At 52.9% G+C, this 10,225-nt stretch overlaps 1 protein-coding gene across 1 annotated transcript; it reads right to left on the reverse strand.

Annotated features, from left to right (window-relative positions):
• Positions 1-316: 316 nt before the first annotated feature.
• Positions 317-9,717, reverse strand: LOC104269426 (receptor-type tyrosine-protein phosphatase mu-like; the record flags this gene model as incomplete). Its single annotated transcript, XM_009875702.1, has 18 exons — positions 317-391; positions 986-1,121; positions 1,411-1,568; positions 1,867-1,992; positions 2,399-2,533; positions 3,021-3,100; positions 3,590-3,689; positions 3,865-4,014; positions 4,909-5,044; positions 5,130-5,287; positions 6,375-6,491; positions 6,645-6,742; positions 7,500-7,536; positions 7,947-8,017; positions 8,730-8,817; positions 8,953-9,095; positions 9,364-9,431; positions 9,612-9,717. Coding segments are annotated over 18 exons (1,982 nt in total), but the record flags the coding sequence as incomplete, so codon positions are not given.
• Positions 9,718-10,225: the final 508 nt, after the last annotated feature.

Raw genomic sequence — 10,225 nt, forward strand, 5'->3', positions numbered from 1 at the left:
GGCAGCTGGTTTCTTTGTCCCTATCACAGACAGGTCAAGTCTCGGTGCCTCTGCTCTGATTTCCTTATGCAGGCTGTGATTCCAGGTAAGTTCCTGTGCAAACTCTGGGCATACGGTCAGGTTCCTGCTTCAGAGCCTGATCACATTTTGGAAACAGTCCAGCCTGTTCTTCCCAGTCAGAGAGGAGGGCTGGCTTTTCAGGTGAATAATGCATGTCGGGGCTTCGCACACTGTTCTTGTCTTCCCTATTTTCCACTGTTACTGATGGAGGGCTGTCAAGAGAGTCAAAGTTCTGGCCAGAGGTGTGGCCATGTCTCTACTTGAAATTGCCATAGGTTTCAAATGAATTCAAGTAACTGAGAGCTAGTTCATAGCAGAGTCCATACTGCTCCTGTGGACAGAAAGATGCATGTAAGAATCTGGTATACCAACATCTGCAGTGGAGTGCCACCTTGATTGCCAATAGCTTCCTAAGCAAGCCAGGCACAGGCACAGCCTGCTCTCCTGCTGGTTGGAGCCCACCTTCCCACTTCACAAGTGTGTGCTCCAGTAGCTGAGGGCTGGGCTACACCAATGCTGGAGACAGCTGGTCTCCAAAGGAGAGCCAGTGTCTATGGCATGAAGTGTTGAAGTGTCTGCTGCTCACTCCCATCTGGGATGCTTGCCCTGGGATGGCCTCTAGCAGCCAGACTGAGTGGTGAAGTGGGTGCAGGACAGGCATATGAGCACTCACAAACGCAGTCTCCTGCTGAGCAGATCAGGTGGATCAAAAATCAGTAACTCGGGCCAAAGGATGCTTTGGTGCCCATGTAGTTCTGCAGAACCTTCCCATGAGTGAGTGGGTATGTCTCAGCAGCAGAAAACAGAGTTTTCAGTGGTCTCATCTGCCCCTGATAGTCCCAGGATGATCTGAGCACAGAATTGCTAGGGACAGCCTAGGTGCTCTGATGTTGCCAACCCAGCTGGGTTTGAAGTCAGGACCTACCACATCTTTAATCATCTGTCTCCTCCGCTTCTTGATCATCCTCACAGCCTGGGATACATCCACCAGCCCCTCACTTTGGATCTGCTCACACAGGAAACTAGCAGCACAGAAGATCCCACTACGGCTGGCACCATCCCTGTGGATGAGAACAAGAGGAGAGTCAATTTCTCTGGGGTCACTTGGCAGGGCTGAGCCCCAGAGGCGTCCCACTAGACATGCAGGGTCTCCGTATGATCTTGTCAACAGATCCTGCACCCAGCCATCCTCATCAGGGAAGCCTTCCTCCCTGAACATAAATGAATTTAGGCACATATGCACATCTAAGATGGAGTTGTGACTGAAGTTCACAGACATAGCCTGGGCTGAGCCAGCTTTGTGCCATGACTCTTTGTGTCATGGCTCCTCCTCCAAGAGACATCACGCACCAGCAGGTGACAAGGATGTGTCCGTCTTGGCTCTGACGATGATGTGTCTCCACCTTCCCGAGCAGGCTGATGATTGTGGCATGATTAGGAGGAAGACGCTCTTGCATGGGCCAGTCCTTCAGTTGCCAGAACTTGACTTCCAGTGCAGATTTCTTGGGCTAGTGGGGAGGAAAAGCAATGGGTTGGGCAGAGCAGAATCCCACTGGTTTTATGGAAGGGAGGGAGGGATAGTACGTGTCAGTGCTAGCTTAGCCTGGATCAAGGGAGCAGCTCCACATTGTAATGGACCAGTCCCAGACTTTGACTCCTCCACTGAGTGCTCTGAGACCAGCAGATGGACAGAGCATAAGACTGAGCATCATGTGAGGATCAGGCTGATACCAGTCCAGATGGTCCTCTCAGCTCTTGCAAAATCTGTTCCCAAAGGACTTTGCCATTTTTGTACAAAGAGCCCACCTGCTGCCTGTTGGTGAGGGCAAGTGTCCAGGCTGTGAAGCCAGCTCCGGGCTCCTCTGAGATTAGATGGACATGGAAACGGCCGTAGGCAGCTTCACCCTGGGTGGGCCAGAACTCCACATATGTCTGTGGAGACACGCATGTAATCACACACAGCCCCAACCTGCATGGCTGTGCTCACACCAGACCCTCACCCACAAGACGCAGCGTGCATGTGGGTGCTCTGCCTGCTGTTCGCTCGAGGTCAACACATGGTGCTGCATACAGAAAAATAGCACTCCGGCAGAGAGGACACCTGGGCACCTGAGCGATGCTCCCTTGCTGTGAGACTAGGGGACACCCCACCACTGTAGTGCCATGATGACAGGGCTGTCCTCAGGGCTTTCGTGGGTGAAGCCCACAAGCTTGCAGTGGGCTCCTGCAGCAAGCAGGGCTCTTGGGAGAAGAGCCATGCAGGGGCAAAGGCAGAAAGCACACTGCCCAGACCCACGGGGAGCCGGGAGAGGTGAGGTACTGCTCATGGGCTGCTGACCTTGTCCAGCTCCTGGAGCTGGTTCAGCACAACCACCGACGTGCAGGTGTAATCCCAGACCAGAGACCAGAAATCCACCACTGTGGTGGCAAAAGGCAGCTGGGTGACGATGAGCCTGTCCTCCTTGGTGTACGTCTGCAAAACACACCGGGCTGTGAGAGAGGAAAAGGTCACAGAATCCAACCCCCTGGGAGCTCCTCTGACAGCAGGAACTGCTCCCTGCCCCACTGCAGCCTAGGCTCTGCAGGACAAGGGCAGAGCCCGAGGAAAATCAGAGGACCCTAGCCCTGCTCAGGGCAGGCTTGCACCTGGTTACCCCTCAGCTCATCATACACGGCTCTGCTCCCAGCAGGCAAAAGCCAGGAGCTGTGCAGCAGGAGCTGTGCAGCAGCCTCCTCAGCTGCTGTGAGGGCAGGGCTTAGGCTGATCACGGGGGCCATCTCCTGGCAGCATGGCCCCAGCCTGCTGGGATGGTAGTCAGCGCGAAGAAGCTCCGAGGCTGGGACACCTGAAACCAGGGTGGCATGGTCTACCCCTGCCTTGAGCAATAGTTCTCCAGGGAGGCGGGGATCTCTGCTATTCTCAGCATCCCTCAATCCCCGTGCTGTGGCTGGACCCTTACATTGGCGAACACAGCATTGATGTAGCCTGGCGAGCCGTCTGCGTTCAGCGAGGACATCAGGATGGGTCGGCAGGAATCAGCTGCAGAGGCAAGGGGCGGAGAGAGAAATGATGAGCCATCCTCTCCCCACACAGAGGCATGAGGCTTTACCTGCAAGCGGTGGGGTCAGAGGCTTGGATGAACAGGAAGCAGCAGCTCTACAGCAATGACTCCACAGGGCTGTCAAAACCCCATGGGCAGAGGCACAGAGGTAGAGCAGGTCCACACTCCTCCTCATTGCTCCCTGATGTCTATCTGGATTCCTCCACTGGGAAAGATTAGGCCAAGGGACATGTTTATCCCATGTGTATCTTGGGAATGCACGCCTCCAGCAAGACCAGAAGGAAGCAGGGATGGGATATTGCTCCCATGGAGGGACAGGCCTAATCTGTATTTATTACCAACCAGAAAAAATGACAGCTGGACCTTGGGCAGAACCTGCCAGTGGCATGGTGCTGGAGAGGGAAGCAGCAGGGCAGAAGCATCCCCCCAAGCTTCTCTCAGGTGCTGGGTCGCCCTGACAGCAGTACCTGGCAGGATTCCTGGCTTGCGGTTCTTGGGCTGGTTGCTGGGTTTCTCCGCTTCTCTGCATGGCAGGAGCTGGAACAACTCAGAAAACTTCTGCAGGGCCTGTAGGGATGATTCAGCCAAGAAAGCCCTGGCTGTCAGCTCCTTGCCTTCTTCAGCCACCCCAGAGATATACTCTTCCCTCTCCACCTCACAGCTGGAGAGGGAAGCAGTAGGGAGGAGGCACCACAGACCAGCCCCTGAAGCACCAACGCAGCGCACCACATCCTGGAGGTACCTTGAACTCCTTCTCAAGGACGTTGTTGTGCCTTGAGGCCTCAGACTCTTGAAGGCAGCGGACATGGCTGGTGATGCTCTCCACGGGGACCCCAGTGCTACCGCAGAGCAAGCCTTCGAGCAGCACCTCGTACAGAAAGGTGTACTGCTCCTGCATGAGGGTACAGGTCAGCTGCACATTCTGGAGCAGCTCCATGAGGAGCTCTAGGACTCCAGACCACCAGCCCATTGGCATTGACATGTGCCAGGAATGAGCCAGGCCCATCCTTCACCTTGCTCCTGTAGGACCCTGTGTAGGCAGCCTGGCTATGAGAAACAGCCAGCGACTGCGACAACCCAGACAAGACCACCTTCTTGTGGTTTAGTGCTCCCTCTCAGGCCAGACCTCTGCTCTGGGGGAGGAAACCCAGAAAACCCATGAACTAGTTAGTCCTCCTTACAAGCTCCTGGATGGTTATGCTCAGCCTAATTTCCTCCAACAGGTGCCAGCACTGAGCAGATCTTGGGGGTGTTGTCTGTAGGCCAGGACCCTGCTGACCAGAAGATGTCATGAAGGCAGATAGCCTGAGGGTCACACAGACTCTTATTCATGCTCCTTCCTTACAAGACAGCTCTTCTATACCAGGATGATCAGTGCATATGAACACTGATGACATCTCAGAGGTTCCCAGGGGAGTATGGATCATGTTAGGTCAGTCGGTTAGAGTGTGGTGCTGATAACACCAAGGCCACGGGTGCGATTCCCGCTCGGTCCCCATGTGTTGCCTGATCTCGTTGAGAGGCATCCCTGCCCGTGACAGGGAGGTTGGATTAAATGATCTCTGAGGTTCCTTCCAGCCTAGGCCATTCTATGATGATTCTGTGACTAGGTCTGGCCATAGGACTGAAAACAAGATCCTGTGGTCTCCACCACCTGGCAGTTGCAGTTCCTGTGGCTAGATCATGAACACCATGGCCAGCGCGGCTTTGCGTGCCACATCCCTGGGAAGGGTGGGAAGCAGATCTGCAATCTGACAATGTGCGAGGAGCAGGTAACACTCCTTACCTGGGTCTGCACCATGCTGACCCGCTGCTCCCGCAGCCTCTGCACGCAGCAGAACACATCCACTTTCCCTTCCGCCTTCCCCATCTTCAGAAGGAAATCCAGGGCAATGAAGGTACCTGTGCGCCCGATCCCTGCGCTAAGGACACAGAAAATTGGAGGGGAAAAGTCAGTGCTGCCCTGGCCAGCTTTGCTTCAGCACTCAAGTGATCCCAGCCCAGTACCTGCAGTGCACCAGCACGGGTCCTGCGGGTGCTTCCAACCCCCTCTTGTTCACCACATCCACTAAGCACAGGAGCTGGGCAGAGTTTTGGGGGATCCCATGGTCTGGCCACAGCAGGTAGTGAAACTGCTCCACCACTCTCGGGAGAGCACAGCCTGCCTGCAAAGAGGGAGACATGGCTGGGACCAGAGAGCAGGAACCAACTTGCTTGACATACTTGGATGATGAGAAGTAGGAAACTGGAAAAAAGCCACTTCAGGGGGTAGGGGGAAGGGGCACCAGCACACAGTGTTCACCTAAGCAGCCCCACCACAATGATTGCTCTGCTATAGCTCTTCAGACAGCAAAGGGTAAATTTGCCCAGCACACAGCCATGCAATTAATTTTGTTGTCTGCTTCCCAGTGCTGAGAACAGAACTCAGAATGGTAAATGCAGCTTGGGCCCTAGAGGACAAAAAAACCCCTAAAAATCACAAAGTGTTTTTATAATCTTAAAAAAGCTCTTCCCAAAAAGAAGGTATTTCCTAAAGCTGGTACTGTTCTGATGTGAATGTAGTCACTTTTTTCACCAGCTCATGATGCATTTTCCCCTAAATACCACATTCACTTGGCCTGAACTAATGATCAGCTATGTCTCAGCTCTGCAAGCTTTACCTTTGCTCTAGGCAAGACAAGAAAATACAAGAATATGCATAACTGTAATTTCTTTATATTGTACTTCTTTTCTCCTCCTTGCACCTCCTTCAGTTTCTGCTTACTATCTGATGCATAACTTCAGTGGAAGTACTCATCTTGAGAAATTCCATTATGTAAGTTATTTTAAGTCATAAACTTTTTTCAGGTTCAGAAGCTGTAAGTGACTATGGAGCTTCAACGTGGACCCTCTGCAGACTGGTTCAGGTGACACACAGGCACCTGATCCATCATTCTGAATGTGCAAAGACACCATTTTATACCCTTTAATTGCTCTTATACCTTTGTGATCACCTCATCCAAGCCTTCAAGGATTCACAATCTGCACATGTGCATCATCAATCCAGACTCAGCTGAGGTGACCACTGGAACTCATTAATAGCCTTTACCTGGCACAGAAACCTAGAGTCGATGTGCTGGCGTGGCAACCACTCATGGCAATGCTGACCTGCTAGTGCTGGGGACCAGGCAGGGCTCACCACAGCATCTCTTGGCCAACAGCTCCTGCCAGCTGATGAAATCCAAAAACATTGTGAACCTTATCTCAGCTTACCTTCTGCAGGCAGAAGATGCGTGTGACAAGACCCGTGGTGGTCCTGGTGTTGTTGAGTGTCACGGTGAAATCCCCATAGACCTGCTCCTGCTCTGGCCAATACTTCTCGCACTTGATCTGGCAACAGCAGTGAGACCACTAAGCACTAGCAAACTCAGGATGATTGTGTTACAAGGCAGCAGTGGTGTGGAGCTGCTCTCTGCCCACACTGAGAGCTGCCTGGGCTCTGGGGACACCCAAGCTGAGCACAGGCCAAGAGGTTTTCTCTACCTTGTTCTGCTCCACCAAGCCCGTCAGCATCACAATAACCGAGGTCTTCTCCTGCCAGACCATCTGCCAGAAATCAACCACTGTCCCAGGCAAGGGGCCTTGGGGAAGAAGAGGAGAGCCCTATGCTGGTGTCCAAGCCATACAAGTGTAGGTGCTCCCAGGCACAACTCAGATATTCCCAGGCTATGAGCAGCTCTGGGCTGCCCTCTGCTTGGAGATTAACACTGCACAGCCTGGGCACAGCAGCATCTTGCAGGGGGTGCTGGGCACCTTGATTTCATCAATCATGTTAGAAACTGGGACAAGAAAGAGGAAGGGCAGGATACATCAGGGATTCACTGCTGCTTCAGGGGCTTCCCCATCCAGACTGTTGAGATGACTGGGAGCTGCTCTTACATTCAGGGTTTTGTTTCCTGAAAAGCATTTCTACATCTTTGTAAGTAGCCTGAGACCTCCTCACCAGACACCGCACAGAGCAGAAAAACCCATCCCTGCTTTGCGCCTTTGGAAGGAGCTTGTGTCCAGGTGCACTGGGCACAGATGTGTTAGGTGTTTGCAGGTGTGTCCTTGTCACACCAGTCAACAAAGGGAACAAGCCAGGCTTGTGGGTGGAAGGAACATGTCCTCAGCTAGTGAAGTGCAGGGACCAGCTACAGCTAGCCACTGCCAAGCTGTCACTGAGGACTTCAGTGCTCTGCAGCAGCCATAAACACTGTCTGGGACAGACAGCCAGCAAGTACAGGGCCTTGGACTGAGCCATTAACAGCTTATAGGCTGCTGTCCCAGTTACTAACTCCCCAAAGTGCTCGGGGCAGCGACTGGCATCTCCTGAGAATGAAGGCTGGGAGCACCCACCTTGAGCTGCAATGAAGAAACGTGGACTCCAGTAGCTCTGTGGGAGAGAGGTTCAAACAGCTCTGATCACGAGTTAAACTTTTAACAGGGAATAAAATAAAAGACCCAGCCCCACAGGCACCGGAGCCCAGAGCCTTTAGCACAGCACCGCTCCTGAGCAGCAGGGAGGGTGGGTACCCAGGGGCTACATCTCAGCTCCTGTCCCCTCACACGGGTCTCTTTTTTTAGAGCTGTGAACTGCGCACAAACCTGGAGTACTCCAGGCAGCTCAGAGAGGACACAAGGAAAGTGACATCCCAAGATCTGCCAGCACTTCAGGGCAGCAAGTGCCAGATCTTGTGGCCACTCATGTGAGCAGGACTGTCCTCACCCAGCACAGCCACACACCCCTCCTATTCCACCCAGATGCCTCTACCCTGTCCAGAGCAGCAATTCCTCTCTACCTACATCCACGTAGCTGGCATTGATGTAGTCATTTCCCGTGTCAGAGGGCTGCAGCACCACACGGCAGTGATCGTCTGAAAGAGAAGGAAGGTGAGAGTCAGTGGACTGTCTCTTTGGGGCAAAAACGAAGTCACTGTTTAAGGAGTAGGGATGTAATTTAGTAAAGTCTGGGACTGTGTGCTCCCTTCTCGGTAACACTTCAGGCTTCAGGAGGTGTTCAGGGGTAAAGAACAGCTAATGAGATAAAATGTGATACTGCAGAGCAGGAAACGCAGTGTGTTCTTGGGGAAGACTGCTAATGCAATGGCCAAATGTCCATACTATGTGAGGCCCAAAAGAGTTTTAAGTTTTGGTAGAAAGTGGGTCACTCCCTCTGCTCTCCCACAGATAGCCACCTCTAGATGGGGCCTGGCAGCGTTCAGCAACATCTAACAACAGCAACAGGAACATGATGAATGCATACGCTTGTGGGGAGATATGAGGAGCGGAACAAGGATCCTCCAACTGGATATAGAACAGCCAACATAATTATTTTGGAAAATCCTCCTGTGTTTCAGTGGCCACAGAGGATGGGATGAGGAGGTCAGTATTGCAGAAGAGCTGGAGGGGCACCTGCACCAGCCCAGCAATCTGTACTGCCTATCCACCTCCAAGTGCCTGTCCCAACTGCTGGAGAGCTCTGCTTAGATGATCTTTTGAGGTCTGTTCCAACCCTTAACGTTCTGTGATTCTGTGATTCTGTGAGTCTGTGATTCTGTGATTCTGTGATTCTGTGGTTCTGCTTACATGGGAGGACGCTCTTGTAGCGGTTCTTGCTCTGATTACAGAGCTCCTTGCCAGCGTCACAGGGATGCAACAAAGTGGAGGACAGTCGCTGCAGAAGAAGAAAAGCCCACTCATCATTTGCACATGTTCTGGGGTTGACTGATGCCAACTGCATCATGCTCAAGGAAGGGGTGAGGGCTGGGTGGAAAGTGTAGCCAGGTGGAAAAGAAAAGCTCAGCCAGACCTGATACTCTCTCAGACGCCCAGCGCCATGCCTGTAGACTGATTCATCCTCTGTTTGCTCTGCCTCTATTTCTTCTCTCTTAAAACTCTTTAGAGTATCCAGCAGTTCCTCCACTGGGATCTGTGTGTTCAGTTTGTACGCACCTATGGAGACCAGGAGTTTAGTATGTGCCTAAGCTCCAAGCTGGCCTTGAAGCTCTACAGCTGGAACTGATCTGGCATTGAGGTGCTCAGGACCCCACCAAACCCTAGATTGTCCTTCCTCAAACAGGTCCCTTTCTCCTGGGAGGTGTCTCTTTCCCCATGCCAGCCAGCTCAGATCTCGTGTTCACAGCCTGCAAGCACCCCACATGTGCTTTTAGCAGACAGCCTGTCCAGACAAGGAATGCGAGGGCATCTGCTCATACTGCACCTCCGTGACATGCTCGTAGGGGAATAGTGCTGTTGTTCTCCAAGGTTTTTGAAATGCCGTTCTTTCGCCTGCAAAACAGGAAATAAGGCCCACAGACCAGCAGAAAAGAGAGACAGAGGAGAGGCTGTTGCCCATGTAACAGCCCTGCCTCCCACATTTCCTTGTCTCAGGGTCCACTTGGACACTCTCTGGCACTGCATGGTGCTGGATGTCTCAAAGAGAGCAGGAGAGGTGAAGCAGGTACTGACCTGAAGAGCACAAAGAGCAGCAAAATCCCCAGTGCCAGGAGTACAATGACCAGTGCTACTGCCATAACCATGGGCATCCTGTCCTGCTGAGGCACCAGCTCCTGCCCTGCAACCAGCACAGCACAGACTGAGGCTCCTGCACAGCCTCAACCAGGTGTCAGGAGATTTCAGATGGGCATGGGCCAAAAAGAAGCTTCCTTCACCTCCCACCACAGCCTCTCTACTGAAGAGCAGCCAAGTTAGTGCAGAAAGGGTATATGCTGGCTTGGTGTGATACCCTCCAGCATGAGCCCTGTCTCCCGGAGTGCCCCAAGCGTGGCCAGACCTTGGTAGGGTGATTGCATTTCTGGGGTTATAAACACACTCGGGGAGCACTAGGACTACCATGCAACATGCAATGGTGGCAGGGATGATGTACAGTGTCCAGACGCATTGCTGCCACAACTGCCCAAGTGGCCTGAGGATGCCCAAGCCCTATCTAACATAGCCACAAGATCCAGAGAACTTCCACAAAGATGGCAGTAGGACAATGACACCCTGTCACTCCAGCGTTCAGCCAGCTCCTCTCCACAGGAAATGACCAGGCTGGGAAAAGAGAAGATGCAGGAGAAACC

The sequence above is a fragment of the Apaloderma vittatum genome, unplaced genomic scaffold, assembly GCF_000703405.1.
Source record: "Apaloderma vittatum isolate BGI_N311 unplaced genomic scaffold, ASM70340v1 scaffold31328, whole genome shotgun sequence".
Taxonomy (NCBI): domain Eukaryota; kingdom Metazoa; phylum Chordata; class Aves; order Trogoniformes; family Trogonidae; genus Apaloderma; species Apaloderma vittatum.